Below are 16419 nucleotides of genomic sequence, written 5' to 3' on the forward strand. Positions count from 1 at the left end.
CTTCCTTCCTTCCTTCCTTCCTTCCTTCCTTCCTTCCTTCCTTCCTTCCTTCCTTCCTTCCTTCCTTCCTTCCTTCCTTCCTTCCTTCCTCCCTTCCTTTCCTTTTTATCTTTCTCTTCTTCCCTCCTTCCATCCCTTCCTTCCTTTTTTGGTTAATGTCTACAGGTTATTTAAACTCCCATCCATTGTTCATAATGTCAAATAATCAGACGTTTTCTCTCCTGGGTTCAGTGCCATCTTTGCAACCATCGCATACATTTGTAAAGCTATAACTCATTTAGGAGCTGACTGTTCACTCTCATAATGGACATTTCTTTGATGACGTGATTCACTCTACTGTAATGTCATTAAGCCGCCAATTCTGTGTCTTTCTAAATGAGGGAAGAGATATTGTTTTTATCAACTTCATTAAAAAATTTTCCTAATTTATTCCTAGTGTGTGACACCAACCATGACTACTTAACCCATTCTTTTGCTAAATGTGTGTCAAAGAGCAATTCTTCCTCTTTTAAAGAAAACCACAATGATGAGAAGCTGGGAGGAGGAGACAGCATTTCTAAAATATTGCAAAGTAAAGAGTGATCTGGGCCTGGGAATCAGAAGAACCCACCCCGTTCTTGTTTTATTGCTCTCTTAGCTTAATTTGGAGCAAATACTTGATATTATTTGGACCTCATTGATCTTACCCATAAAATGGGCAGAAACCACTGCCCCCTTTCCTCTCTGCTGCCCCAGTGCCTGGTGGGGCAAATTAGTGATATAACCATGGAATGTGGTTGTACGGGGCCAGTCAGAGGTCTTTGCACTCTGCCACTGGTCTCAAGGTCCTGATCTCAAGTCCAGAAATCCCAGTGGGCCTGGTTTGGGAATGATCTCCTCTGCTTCCTTTGAAGCACATTTAGAATCATCCTCAGCTGCTCCCTGCTTGGCCCAAGACGTGCTCCTTAGCTCCCTAGAAGAATTGGGTCCCGTTCATGTTTGTGCATATTGCACATTCTTCCCAGTCTTCTCAGGTCAATAGCAGCAATGGCCACTCCCCAGAGAGGGGACATCAGGCAAGCACCAACTCCAGGCTAATGTGGCCAAGGGTAGCCCAGAAGGGAGCACTCAATGTCCCCTCCCCTGGGGCTGACCCTTGTTCTGTCCTCCCTCGTGGTTAGTGCTGGGGTCGAGAGCACTGCAAGCTAGTAACTTCCATTCTCTCTTCTCTCTCAGCGATCACAGAGCCCATTGAGATTCCGCAGTTTATTGGCCGCAGTTACCTGACCTATGACAATCCGGATATCCTCAAGAGGTAAGTGTGCCAACAGATGCCTTCCTTGTCTCTCTGCGGGAGGATATCTTCAGTATCCTCCCTGAAGGCTTCTGACCATCTCCCACCTCGGAGATGTGGGAGCCTAACCAGGGCCCCTCAAGGGAGAGGAGATACCAACATAAACATAGACAAAGAACAGAGTGAAACAAAACACACATGAATGCAGCCCATCAAACAGCCTCATGACAAGCAACCCAAGCCCTTCTGGGTCCAAGGGCCTGGGAGGGGAGCCTCCCCAGTGCTGGACCGTGCAGGATGCAGGCGGTGTGGAGCAGTAGGACTCGTGGCTTGAGCCTGGCCAGGAGGGCGCTTCCCGGGCAGTGGGGGGGGGGGACGGGGTTCCGGCTGTTGTCTGATCACAGTCTCTTCCTGGAGTCAGGCACGCTGCAGCCCGACACCCCCACCCCCCGAAGGCTCATTGTCCTCCTTTGCATCTTCACCAGTGGAGCTGTTACCAGAGATTCAAATTTCTCTCCCATTTCTGCCTCGTTATCTTCAACATGTTCTCTAGAGGCTATTCCCACTCTCAGCTACCCACAAGATGCTCAGCAGGTGACTCTAAAGCAGGCAGGGCAAGTGCATTCGGTAGGACTGAAGTGGGTGGGGGAAGACGGGGAGGATGCCACCACCCTGCTTCCCCACATTTTGCTTTTAGTGGCTTTTATTTTTTAAGGGGAGGAATCTTTCCCAGATAAATGTTCTCCATCTCATTGGACAGTACTAGGTCAGGGTCTCATGCCTAACCCTTCGCTGCAGGAGATGTGGAGCCGTCTGATTAACTTTACTCCAATCAATGTATAGGAAACATGGGAGAAGCTCTGGGTCCCTGGGTAGGGAAGGAGTCATAGCAATTGCCCAGTACCCAGGCCCTGTAGGGGAAGGCACGGCAGGCTTTCTGTGCAGACCAGGCCCAGAAGACACAGGCAGGGTCTCCCCTCCTGAATGTGTTCTGCATCCGGACCTGGATGCGGGACAGAGAACAGGAAGGACCTGCAAGGCGAGAAAAGAAGAAAAAGACCAACAGCAATGAGTGCTGCCCTGGTGCAAGATTAGATTCCATTCAGTCCTACCTCACTGTTCCTCTGTCAGCAACTCGTGCTTCTTCTTTCCCCATCATCCTCTGAAATGCCCAGGAGGCCTTCTCTGGTGACATCTTTTTTATTTTTTTTTTTGCTTTTTTTACTTTTTGGATCACACCCGGTGATGCACAGGGGTTCCTCCTGGCTCTGCACTCAGGACTTACCCCTGGCGGTGCTCAGGGGACCACATGGGATGCTGGGAATCGAACCCAGTTTGGCCGCATGCAAGGCAAACGCCCTACCTGCTGTGCTATTGCTCCTGCCCTCTGATGACCTCTTCTTTAACCTCAAAGGGATGCCAGAGTGGACATCCACTGTCAGTACCACAACCCAACAATTGCCAACTCGAGTCTTAGGCAATCAAGAAAGAGAGCTCACACCACCCCCTGCCAAAAGGGTCTTGAGCAGCAGGACAGGGAAATTGGAGACGGGGCCTGGAGGTGCAGCCCAGGCCGTGGCTTTGGCCAGAGTCCTGCTCAGCTCAGCCCGCACTGTCCGGGGAGCGCCCCCCACACCACTGCAGCCTGAGTGGACTTGCAGAGTCATGTGGGATTCCAAGACCTGGTGCCCCTGTGGATCTCCGGGTGCCCCCTTTGAATCTCTTTGAATCTCCACATCAAAAAGCCTGGACAATCTTTATAATGGGGAGTGAGACAGACAGACCAAACGGGGGTCTCTCGGATAAAGGAGGTTGGTGGAGAATGCTGGATGGGGCTGCATCACTCCTGTGTTTCCGCCAGGGTTTCAGGATCGAGATCAAATGCGTTCATGAGGTTCAAGACAACTGCCAAGGACGGCCTGCTGCTGTGGCGGGGAGATAGCCCCATGAGATCCAACAGTGACTTCATCTCCCTGGGCCTTCGTGACGGAGCTCTGGTGTTCAGGTAACCACAGGGCGGGCTTTCCCGGGTGGCACAGATCATGAAGTGGCTGGATTTGACTGTCCCAGTGGATTCCTGATCCACCCAGAGTCCACCTGATAGCACAGAGCTCAGCAGATGACAGCCTGAGGGTCAAATCCTCCCTCCCTCCTTCCCGCTCCCTCCCTCCCTCCCTCCCTCCCTCCCTCCCTCCCTCCCTCCCTCCCTCCCTCCCTCTAGCTTAGTGAATGAGGTTCTTTATGACACCTGCCATTCTTGTTTATCTATATATTGTCTCTGGTGGCTTTGCAGTGATGGTGGCATAGCTGTTTTGAGGCTTCAAAACCTAAAATATTTCCCCAGTAGCCCAGTAATAATCCAGGGGCCCCGGTTTTAGTAGGGGACTACCCTGTGGTCCCCATTTGTAAGTGAAGGAATTGGAGAAAGTGGACTTGGGTAAGGCCAGCCCTGGACACGGGCTCTCAGCTGTACGCTCGCTGGCTCTGCGTCTGGATTCTGTTTCTGTACAGTTGGGCAGCCTGGGAAAGATGCTGCGGTCCTCATTGCGAAGAACCAGGCACACACAACTCTTGGAGGTCTGCAGGTCATGGGGTCAGCTCATGCTTTGTGGATGATAACTGCAATGGCCGGTATAGCTTGGGCCACACCCAGCTGTGCTCAAGGCTTACTCCTGGCTCTGTGCTCAGAGATCACTCCTGCTGAGGCTTGGGGAACTGTATGTGGTGCTGAGAATCGAACCCAGGTCAACTGCATACAAGGCAAACACCCTACCCACTATACTATCTTTGCAGACCTTCCTCATCTATTTGAAGAGCAAACTTATCTGTTCTCAAATTTGTCAGATAGGTATCAGTAGGTCAAGAATTACCTTTGTCTCATAAGGGTGGGTCCCTAAGTTCCATCCCCAGATACACACACACACACACACACACACACACACACACACACACACACACACATAACCAACCTCTCTCCAAGGAATGGGAACTGGCTGGTGTAAGATGAAAAAGCTTCTCCTCGGTTGGGTAAATGGCTCAAAAGCTGGAGTACACACCTGGTGTGTGGAGAGCCTAAGGAATGTGCCTAGCACATGGCCGGGGGTCGCCTAGCTGAGCCTGAGCAACATGGCACTGCTGACCAAGCATGCCAGGTCCACAATCAGGCCAGGTATCACCAGGTATAGGTCCTGGGCCCCCTGAGCGCTGCCTGATGGACCCTCCCACCCACCAAAAAGAAAAAGAAATACCGTTTCTAGAGAGCTTACTCTCAAGCGGGTGAGCCAGAGCACTGATGCTCACATCATGGGCCTGGGGCAGGGGATGGCATTGTTAGAAATGCAAACTCTCAAGCCTCTGTGCTCACCACCCCCAGGGCCATCCTGATGCCTGCTGACCTTGGCACACCCCGCCCTCTCTGCAGCCCTCTGCTGCTTCTCTGCTGCCACCCCACAAGGCCCAGGGGTGCTCCCTGTGGGGGATGGGGTTATATGATCCCATGAGACAAAGCAAACAAAGGGAGTCAAAGCATAAAGAAGATGAAGCCTGAATTCGGGGGCTTCCATGGGTGTTCCGAGGTGACTGGCAACCCCGTCAGCAGCCTTCCTCTCCCACTTCTGCAGCGAATGCAGGGTTTCCAGCGAGGAGATACCAGTCACACTTGCCCTTCCAGAAATGCCTGCTGGGGGACTTGGTCTTGCGGCTCGGGGTGCCTCTGAGGGCTGTGTGGTCGCAGGTCAGAGCTGACAGGCCATAGCCTCCGCTCCCCGCCTAGCCCCTCACCCTGCTGGCTGGGCCCAAGGTCACACATGAAGTTCTTCACACCCCGAAGCCGGCTGGCTGCTGCGAAGCCATTTTCTTGTGGTTTTCCTGTGGTTAACCTCACCAAGGCCTCAAGTGCCTGATTGTGCCCAGAAAAGAGAAGTGAAACAGTAGCTCAGCCCTGGGTGGGAGGCCCGACTTCCCCCCTAAAACCACCAGCTAAATCTATTCACCCCCCTACCCCCCCACCCCGGCCCCGGCCCCAGCTCATCAGGGAAACTTGATCTGCCCAGGGCCCACCCCGCAGCTCCCACCAGCTTCCACACCCGGCTCCTGGCCAGCCCTCCCCCCACCCCATTCCCAAGGCCCACGATGAGCCACCGCGTTCCCGCCTGGACACATTTCTTAAGCTACCGTTTCTTTCTCGGGTTTGTGGAACTTGGCCCTGTGTGTTCCTCTTAAGCGTGGAGTCGTGGTGGCGCGCTAGGTGCTGGACTGTCCCCCAGACCAGGCCTGGAGCTGCAGGCTTGCTGCTGAGTCATCCCCAACTCCCAGTCTGAGCGTGTTGCACGTGAGCCCACAGCAGTTTGGCCCTGGCAGAGGTGGGTGACCTCCTGGCCAGTGTGCAGAGACGCCGCCAAGCAGGTGTGGGGAGGCCAGCAAGCACCCAGCTAATGCAATGCCCCGACATGAGAAACTGAGTCAGCAGTGACCACCAGCCTGGACTTGGCCTGCACTCCACCCCCGGGGCCCCGGCTGGCAGCCATCTGACTCCTCCAAATCTCACATGGCTACGTCCGAAAAGAGGCTTTAGTTTTGGGGGTATAAGTTTGCTCTTGCACAGGGCTTGAGACAAGATCTTCTGGGGCTAGTTATTAGGGAAAATGACTTTTGGGGAATAGCACTCTAAGCGGTGTCCATGGGGACAAGGGCCTTGCCTGGCAGTATTCCACCAGCAATGCCAGCAGTTCAGGGCTAAGGCTCTGCTGTGCAAGTGAAGTGGAACTCCAGGGCCATCTGGTGGTATAGCTGCCCTGGTGATGTTGGGAGCCAAGGATAGAAGCCTGGTTGGCACATGGCTGTTGGATCTCCCAATCCCAGGCACAGTGATCTTCAAAAACGATCATCCAGGTCAAGGAGATACCCAGGGTGGGTGCCTGCCTTGCATGCTCAGGTCATTGGTACCCCGTGACTCTCTCCTCTGCCGAAGCACTGCCAAGTGTGACTTGAGAGGCCACCAGGTGCTGCTGGGTGGTCCTGGTGGTCCCCAGTACACCAGGCGGTCTATCGCTGGGCCCTGGCATTGGTCCCACCAGCCTCAAGGTCAAAAGATTGCTTTAAACTTAAAAAAAGACCTTTATTGATTTATTTTTAAGATAAAAGGATCATCCTCAATCATGGTTTTCTGTTTTCTAGAATGTTCCTCCTATTGGTAATATAAGCAGAGAAGCAGTCTCTAATGCTCTGTAAAGTGTAGTTATTATGACTAGATTCCCTTTGGTTTGGTTTGAGGGGCTACTCCCATCTTTGCGCTCAGCAGATTTTGTGGGGGGTGGGCCCATTCCTGGCTCTGTGATCAGGAGTGACCCCTGGCCATGCTTGGGGAACCAAACGTGGTTCCAGGAATTGAGTCAGATCTGCCGCATGTCAGGCAGTGCCATATCTTGGGTACGATCTCTCTGCTTCTGCTAAGACACGGGCCCTTGCTCTTTGTCTACATGGGCTGCTCTAGTATGCGGACAAGCCATTTTTGAGGCTTTGGTGTTTGATCTAGGTTCAAAGAAAACAATAGCGAGCTAAATAAAATTCTTTCTTCACCTAAATGCTCCTCCTTCTGCCGCTTCTGCCAGAGGAGGAGGAAAAACAATGGAACTCTTTACAAGGTGACTTAGGGTTTTGATGCTGGATTAAGTAGAAGAAAGGCAGGGAATCAGGACGCCTGGCTAAGAGCATGCTTTCTTGCTTTGTTCCATTTGGTTTGAGGATTATACCTGGACCATAGGATATAGGGAGTGGGTTTGTGGAAAGTCTCTGGACTTCCCACTAATTTTCCATGTGATTTCAAGAACATTTCAGTGCAGCAGAGAGAAGAGATTAGACCTCAGGAAGGAGGCCAGTGCTACAGTGTAAAGAGAACACAGCTAAGATGTGTTCCAACATGGAGGCTGTCGAGAGGTTTCCAAAAGGCCTCACCTGCCAGCGGGTCCCAGGCTGCACCTGAACTCAGCCATCGCATGTACCACACATTCAGTAGGCCCACTTGGGTCAACAGAACCAATTCATCCAAACCCGGTTCCCCAGATGCGGAGAGAGAAATCAAACATGCCATAGATGTTCACTTATGTTCTCTTACTCACGCATTCTTTTGCTTTGATCTTTTTTTGGTTGTTATCCTTGGAGAGATCATTTACGTAAGCGCACAATGCTGAGGGTACAATCTTAAAACCTTTTCAGTGCATAAACACCTTGAGATAACCACCACCCGGAATAAAAGAGAAAACACTTTCAGGAAGGCTCCCTCAGATCCTCTGCCAGGGAAGGTGACATTTATCTCTAGTCATTAATGAGTGACAATTGTCCAAGGGCACATGTCAGGCCACCTGGAGAGCAGGAGATTGATTAGAGAGTTTTCAATCAAACAGAGTCCGGGGGCTGGATAGTCGGGCCATGGGGATAGCTACTGCGTGTCACCCACAGCCCCTGCCTTTCAGTGGTGCCTGGATCCCTATGTTCAGAATTTAGGTTGGACTCCATGAGCAGTCAGACCCTTTGTGTGACCAAGAATGTCATCATGCAGAAGGACAGCCTGTCCTTTGTCCCAGCACAGCTGAAAAGGTTTCTAGTTGCTAGATTACAATCACATTCCAGCCAGTCTCCCTGCATTACAGGAGGGCACCTTGATGCTCAGCGCTGGGTGTTCCTAACTCTTTTGGGTTACATATTTACAGCCTGTTTACACACACATCCACAGAGAGAGAGAAGTGTGTGTGTGTGTGAGGAGAGAAAGAGAGAGAGAGAGAGAGAGAGAGAGAGAGAGAGAGGAGAGAAAGGAGAGAAAGGACACACACACACACACACACACACACACACCCCATTCTACCAGGTGCAGCTTGTGGCCACTTTCTCCTTTCTAGATACCTTGGCGATTCTGGGTTGTATTAGGCACTGCATATACTTGGGGTGGAGGGTGTTTCATTTGGTGCTTGCTAAGTGTTGTGCCCTTGGGCGAGCTTAACTTAATACTCCCCACAAATCCTTCGGGGAAGGCAAAGTTAACCCCACTTTGAGGAGAAGAACTCTTAGGCCCAGAGAGGTCAAGCAAATTTCCCACGGTGACAGCGGGTTCTTGGTCAGCGGGGACGTGAAGACAGGCGCCTCTGAGGCAGCGACCTGGCACTTCCTCCCACCCCGCACTAGCTCCCCTAAATGCCAGCCTCGGTAATTCAGCAAAGTTCCTCCCACCCACTCTCACCCACTTCGTTTTGCATTCATGTCTCTCACGGCGGCGTTTGGCCAGGAAATCCTGCAAGCTGAAAATTCCACCTCCTCCCTCCTTCCTCCAAGGAGCACTTGATGTGGGAAAATTCATTAGAAAACAGTGCATTTTCCAGGGTCAGAGTGACAGCTCTGTCCCATGCTTCGTCAAGTCCCCCAAACGCTATTCTTGGTTGAAGGTCGATGGGCTGGGTGACTTCTCTGAGCCTCCTTTCTTCAAGCATCCTTTCCCTGGTGAACGGTGTCGTGGACTTCCTGGCCCGGCGCTGGGCTCAGAAGGAGCGCCTGCCAACGCTCGGGCACCCACACGGGTTTCCGCACGGCTTTCCCTGGTTCTTGGGCAGCAAGAGAAGGAGCTGCACGTGCTTTTAAAGGAGGAGGGCTGGAGCGCGGCCGTATGGAACACATTTGCTTTCAAAAGCACGATTACACAGGCTTGATCCCATTACCCGGGGGAGGGCTGGGCTGCTGGGCCCATGCCCGCGCTCGAGTAGTCATTCACTAAATATTTGTTGAATCCAATTAAATCCGAGTAATTGAATGAACGCCGGGCTAAGAGGACTATTTCTCTCTGGTAAACATGCTCGCGTCTTCTGATACCCCGAGGGTCTCGGGGTGTCTGGGTATCTGGAAAAATGAAAGAGGAAATCAAAAGCGACCTGGGTGGACTTTGCTTTCAGAGTGAAATGGGGGGGCCCGGCAGTCGATACTATGCCAAGTTCAGCTTGTACACAGCAGCTTGGGGATTTTAGGCAAATTCCCCTAATACCTTTGGGACTCCCTCCGGCAATGTTCTGTTCTGTTCTCTTCTGTTTTTGTTTTGTAAAAAGTGAAAACAATGCATTAGTTTCCAAGGGCTGCCGTAACAAATGACCATGAAATGGGTGGCTTCAGACAATAGTCATCTATAGTCTCATAAGTCAAGTGTTGGGAGTCTAAAATGCAGGTACTGGCAGCACTGGGTGTTTTGGGGTTTTTATTTTTATTTTTTATTTTTCATTTTTTTCCCTGGGGGCTCTGAGAGAAAAACCTGTTTTATGTGTTTCTTCTAAGTCCTGGGAGTTTCAGGCAGTCCTTGGTGTTCGTTGGCTTGTAGCTGCATCACTCCTAGCTCTGCCCACATTTGCAGATGCCTTTCTCCTCTCTGCATCCACCTGTCCTCTTCTTATGAGGCTGTCGGCCCTATTAAATGAAGGGCTGCTGACATTCTGTATGATTTCACCTTAACTCCATGGGTAAGCACCCTATTTCCATTTCCTCTCTAATTATGAAGCTCTGAGAGTGCACAGAATTCTGGGAAGGGGAGAGCATTTAATCTAATACAACATTTCTAAATAAAGTCTAGTCATGATTTAGAGCTGGGCTGGAGTGATAGCATAGCGAGTAGGGCTTTTGTCTTGCACGTGGCTGACCCAGGTTCGATTCCTTCGTTCCTCTTGGAGAGCCCGGCAAGCTACCAAGAGTATCCCGCCCGCATGGCAGAGCCTGGCAAGCTACCCGTGGCGTATTCGATATGCCAAAAATAGTAACAAGTCTCGCATTGGAGACATTACTGGTTCCCGCTCGGGCAAAAAACGGGACAACAGTGTGACAGTGCTACAGTGCTACAATGATTTAGAATAACTCTATTCCTAACAAACTAGGAAGAATAAAATATGTTCTTGGTGTTTCTGTCCATGGGGCTTTGGGAGGGTGGGGGGTGGGATCAGTCTTGAGAGCAATATGCTATGTGGAATAAGCCTGTCAAGAAAGGAAAAACTGTGATCCTTCCTAGAGGAGACATGTATCACAATCAGATTCCTACAGGCATAACACAGAGTAGAGGCTGTCAGAGAAAGGGAGTGTCACTGGGTTGACGGGCAGGCAGAGTTACCTTCTTTGCAAGGTCATGAAGAAATGTGGAGGTTGCTTGCAAAGCATTAATACTGCTGCCCATGGACACTTGAAAGTGAAGATGGTCAATTTTGTTATGGATATTTTAATAACAACTAAAAAATTATTTGGTCTTTTATGGCCCCCCTTGGAAATTTCAGCCCTTTATAACTATGTGGTAGCCATATAAGAAAACCAGTTTGAGTGCCAAAACACATCTGTGAGGGAGCATCACTGGTGTCTGCCTGTTTATCAGAGCTTTATTTTGTTCTTCATCTTCTCTTTCTCTGATACTTTAGCTACAACCTGGGCAGTGGTGTGGCATCCATCATGGTGAATGGCTCCTTCCACGATGGTCGGTGGCACCGGGTCAAGGCTGTCAGGTGAGTCCGGTGTCCACAGGAGACAGAGCTCCATGGAGGTGGGCTGTGAACACCTGTTCTCTGAGCCTCATTATCCTGCCCCTCATCGTGCCTCCTAACCTTGCTCAGTCAGACCTTCTTTACTGATTCCCGCCATGCCCTTCACTCACAGGACAGGCTAGAGAGACTCTAGACCCCCACTGCACACAGTGGCCTCAAACAGCAGAGCTTTGATGGATACATGACAACATGGTGGCAAACTTCAGCAAGGTGGTGAAGCCTAGCGAGATGCAGTTATTCCTTTTGAGATGACGTTTCTGGTGTTTGAAGACTCCTCCTCATTATTATTTCTCTTCTTCCTCCTTCTCCTCATCCTCCCCCTCCTCCTTGTCTTCTTCCTCCTTTTACCCTGTCCCTCTTCTAATTTTTCTGCTTTTTTTTTCAATCTCACATTTACGTTAGAAACCTTGTTTAACTCTCCCAAGACATAATCCTCCTCAAAGAGGGCACTTCCCTGACTTTCCTTGGGTGAATTGTTCCCTTAAAATTTCAGTTTTACCAAGTTCAGATGAAATATATGGCCATAATGAGAGAAAGAGAAAAAATGGGTGGGAGGAATGAGTTGAGGTCTCTCTCTCTCTCTCTCTCTCTCTGTCTCTGTCTCTGTCTCTCTCTCTCTCTCTCTCTCTCTCTCTTTGGTATAAGGATGGCACAGCAGTTCAGTGGTAGAAGGGGTGATAACTATACATTTTTTAAATTTAAAATTTTTTCTCTTTTTCTTTTCTTTAACCCCAGCTATGCTCAGGGGTTATTCCTGGCTCATGCACTCAGGAATCACTGCTGGCAGTGCTCAGGGGACCATATGGGATGCCAGGGATCAAACCTGGGTTGGCCGCATGCAAGGCAAATGCCCTACCCGCTGTGCTATTGCTCTGGCCCCAATTTTAAATTTTTTATAATTTTATTTCCCCTTACACTTTACATAAACACTGTGGTTTACAGAGTTGTTCATGATGATTTGTTGCAGACATTCAATATACCAACACCAATCCCACCATAATAGCACCTTCCCACTACCATTACCTTCAATTTTCTCAACCACCCTTTATGCCTGTACCCATATCAGGACCTCAATAATTTATTTTATATTGATTATTATGAATAATTTACTAAAAGAATGATTAAATTTTTTTTCCTCAGAAGAAATTTAGTGAAGATTGTTGCATCTCACCACGAAGCCATTAAGCCCTTGTATAAGGGTTCCTAAGATATTGTTACAGGTTAAGCCTTTTGGGTTGATATTTTGTTAATCAACATTGATTGCCTTATATTAAATTACATTACATTGCCTACATTACATCCCATCTAATCTGGTGTGCTACTCCCGGTTTATCAGAATTACACACATTTAGAGGTATGACGCTAAACTCCTAAAATCCCATAATGTTGTAAACAAGTGACAAATCAATGGAAAAGTCAGACATAAATGACAGTTCTGCTCACTGTAGTCATGTTCTTGATGATCTATTTTGAAAACTGAACATTGGCCCAAATATAGCTAATAATGAAATGGAAATCCTAACATACTAGAAGTTTTTAGGAGAGGAACCATAGAGACTCCGTGGTTCAGATTCTGTGAGAATTTTTGACAGCTCCTTCTGAGAGGTCCACAGGCCATTAGCAAGGCCAGGGAAATATGGTCAGCCTCCTTAGGCTGTCATAAAGTTTCTGGTAGGAGCAACCTGGCTGAACTCCAGTTTCCCATCCATTACACTGACTTTTGATTTTAGAGTATGTCTTAACACTGAGGCAGATGCCTACCCCTCAGCTGACCAGCTGGCCTAGAATGTCCTTCAGAGAGTGACTTTGATAAAGTCCTAAGTCTGACTTGTTGAAAAAAGAAATAAATATTGAAAACCACATGAACAGACTCAAGCTCAAATATGTCCTAGAATACAAGTCCAAATGATCATTGTCAAACTTGTCTCCCAAATACCCCTGAATTCATGGCTTTAATTCCTTCTTTTCTCTCTCCTGCTCATCCTTAAAAGAGATGATTCAGAAATATACAATGGAATGCTCAATAATTCAAGTTCTTACCTTCATACTACACATAATCCCTAGAGTCCGCAACCCTGGGACATAAGGAATATGCTATCCTCAATATCCCAGAGTGGGGAAAGTTGGTCAACTACACTAGCAACAATAAAAATAGAGAATAAAGAAAATTGGTAGACACTGAAGGATTCTAGACCAAAACACTTCCATCTCATCCCATGGAACAACCCATCCCAGCTAGGATTTCAGATGTCTGGGAAAGATAAGACAGGCAATGTTCCACCAGAACTTTAGAAGCAGAGTATGAGCATGGCTCCATGAAGATGCAGTAGCAGAATTAGCTCTCACCATTGTTATTGCTGATACTTCCCCGCTGGGTGGTAGGATGCTGTGAAAGGTAAACAGAAGGAATAGAGACCTGGACCTGGATGCGTGGGAAGATTCATGCAGATATTCTGGAGGTGCATCCCGGCTAGATTGGGTCAAGCTCTGAGCAAGAGCCGAGTCAAAATCATGAACATCAAGTATGGCAGGATGATTTGAATGGATCCTTTAATTGTCTGTAACAGATTCCAGGAGAAGAGAAAGGGGAAATGAGTTAGGAGGGCATCTCCCAGGGAGCCTGCTTACTATTCTATCTTTTCTGAGTAATGTTGGTCTTGCTGGCATTCTAGCAAAAAGATAAAATGCACCCTCATTTAATATCTTCAGGATACCAGGTATTTTATACTTATTTCTACAATCCTATTTTATAGATGAGAATGATGATGATACTAAAAACAGCAACAACACAATCTTCTGATGTTCTTTGTAGAGCACGTGTGTATCTATCAGATGTTTTGTTCATTGCTTGCATAACCTCCAGTCTCCACGACAACCCTGGTCAGTGACTATTTAATCCTACTTCAAATAAGGTTGAAAACTCCACAGATAATGTTGTTCATTTACCCACTGCTTTGAATCATGCTCTATTCTGGACACGTGAGATACAACATTGAATACCAGCATTTTTAGCATTCTTACCTGAATGTTCTTGCATTCTAGCTGGAGCAGTAGACAGTGAGTAAGAAGCATAATACACACTACTTACGATGCTGGATAGTGATGTTTTCAGACCACAGTGCCCTTTACTGACCATGGAAAATATAATGAAAACACGTGCTCTGGAAAAAGTGAAATAATGGGTCTTTCTGGCCCTGGAGACAGCTCCAAGCACTGAACTTATGCATTACATGTGGGAGACCTGGTTTAATCCCCAACACCTCTGGACTCCCAAGCACAGATGGAAAGACCCCCAAGCCCTGCCGATTGCAGAAATTGTGCACCATTGGGTGTAACCCTATTCCCTCCATTCCAATAATAATGTATCTCTTGAATATTATAGACACTAGTAATAACTAAATACCAGATTATTGTATGCTGTGTACATAAAGACTGAGAATTATGGACTGAAGCCATAGCACAGTGAATAGAGAATTTGCCTTAACATGGCCCACCTGATTTCAATACCTGGTACCACATATGGTTCCCCAAGCCTGTCAGGAATGATCACTGAGCACAGAACTAGGAATAAGCCCTGAATAAGCTCTGTTGTTCCATAGCTATGGAATAACAACAAAAAAGGCTGGTAACCGTACAAGTTTGTATGTTGGATATGAAAAAATCAATTTTTCCTTCCTTAAATTCTAGGATATCAACAGCCAGGCCTATTTGCCACAGTAGTGGAGAAGAAAATCTGGGCAATCCCTGAGAGAATGATTGACCACAGTACCATGACCCCCCTCCCCCAATGCACAGAACCATCCCCAGTGTACAAAGGGCCACCAGTCTGCCCCAGTGACCCATACAAATCTCTGAGGTGGCAACCAAAAATCACTACACTCTCAGAAAATGCCTCCACTATAGAAGATGGACCTCAGAAAAACTAGACATAGCAAAACAACTTGGAGGAAACAGAAACCTTGAATATAAAAGTGATTCCAAAATACCAGCTATTAATATCATCAGAAAATGAGAGATTATTAACCCAAGAAACAAAAATAGTTATTTGAAAAAGCAAAAGCAAAAAAAAAAAAAAAAAGAAAGTGTTACCTGGGTAGGTAGAACCCCAAGAGCACAGAAACGGGTATATTCCATGAAGACGGTTCATGGGGCTAGGTACGTTTGGAAACAAGCTGAGAAAACTGCAAACCCTTTGTCACAGAGAAAATGCCATCACTGTTCTGTCCTCGGAGTCTCTTTAATGTGGGATGGGGGTCCTTTAGCAGCTTTTAAGTCACTTTCTGCCATCTCTGGCAGTAGTCTTCAAACTACAAATTGCTTTGCTTTGTACTCTGAGCCACAACCAAATTTATCACAGATCATACCGTCTCAGAACTCTCTTAGACTTTCCTGTAACCAAACTCATTTCAGGCTACACCATCACCAAACCTACATCAGAGGACCCCATCACCAAAATCTCCTCAGGTCATTCTGTCTACAAACTCACCTCAGGCCACCCCATCACCAGACTCACCTCAGATTAACTATTCTGTCATCAAACTCACCTCAGGCCACCCCATCACCAAACTTACCTCACGCCACCCCTTCAGTTCTCTGGGTCTCTCTTGCCCTGGGGTATATCCTAACAGCTTTGCTCCTTCACCACCTGCTTCTGGCTTCAGTTTTCACCTCCTTATTCCTCACTCCGGAATTCTTTCTGCTCTGTTATTCCCGAACCTCCTTGTCTTTGCTCTCTCAGCCTTTTCCTCCCCTTCTTCTCCCAAACCCCCAGAACTGATCTCCAACTGGACTTCCTGTGAGGTTTCCCCACCCTCTCACCAATAATTTTCCTTCCTGGTCTTGGCCAGATGCCTCTCCTACGTGTTCCCACAGCACGCTGGCATTCCTCTACCAAGTGGTGAACTATTGTCACACGCAATTGGATATTTTTAGTTTTGCTCACTAGAACCAATATCCTGATGGCCAGGCATGATGTTCTCTTTCACATCTACAGCTCTGTCTTTTAGCACAGTGACTGCCTAACATATCATAGGTGCTTCACTACTTTATACAAAAATGAGTGCATGGTTGATTGAAACTCTCAAAATGGTGGTGGTTTCTACAGGGATGGCCAGTCGGGAAAGATAACTGTGGATGACTATGGAGCAAGAACAGGCAAATCTCCTGGCAAGATGAGGCAGCTCAACATGCATGGAGCTCTGTACGTGGGTAAGTGTATTTTGACTAACCTAAATGTCTGCAATACTTTGTCTTGTTAGTCCTACAGTTGTTAGGCTGGGGTACTCCAAAGCCGTATTCTTCACTGGGTCAGCCAGATACATAGAAATCAGGACATTTTCCAAATATTCCACTCCTCCATTTTCTGAATTTCTGACTCATGCCAGGGGGCAGAAAGTACTTAGCTGCTTTTGTGTTTTGGACTTATGCACGAGCAAAGTCATTCTCTTCTTGTTTATGGAACAGGAATCTGCTAAATATAGCTTCATGAATTCACTTGGAGGAAGGAGAATCTGTCTCCCTGGGCCCTCTCAGAAATAGAATGAGTGGTATTTCTATGAATAGCTGAGACTTTATTAGTGCTGACACATTAACATGAAA

At 47.9% G+C, this 16419-nt stretch overlaps 1 protein-coding gene across 1 annotated transcript in view; it reads left to right on the top strand.

Moving 5' to 3' along the window:
* EGFLAM (EGF like, fibronectin type III and laminin G domains) overlaps positions 1-16419 on the top strand; it is a 188323-nt gene that overhangs the window by 169608 nt on the left and 2296 nt on the right. Inside the window, exons 20-23 of the mRNA XM_055139954.1 lie at positions 1216-1294; positions 3135-3278; positions 10699-10782; positions 15926-16029. Coding sequence (XP_054995929.1) covers positions 1216-1294; positions 3135-3278; positions 10699-10782; positions 15926-16029 — 411 coding nt within the window. The remainder of the gene's footprint in view (positions 1-1215; positions 1295-3134; positions 3279-10698; positions 10783-15925; positions 16030-16419) is intronic.

Source organism: Sorex araneus, chromosome 1 (genome assembly GCF_027595985.1).
Source record: "Sorex araneus isolate mSorAra2 chromosome 1, mSorAra2.pri, whole genome shotgun sequence".
Classification (NCBI taxonomy): Eukaryota; Metazoa; Chordata; class Mammalia; order Eulipotyphla; family Soricidae; genus Sorex; species Sorex araneus.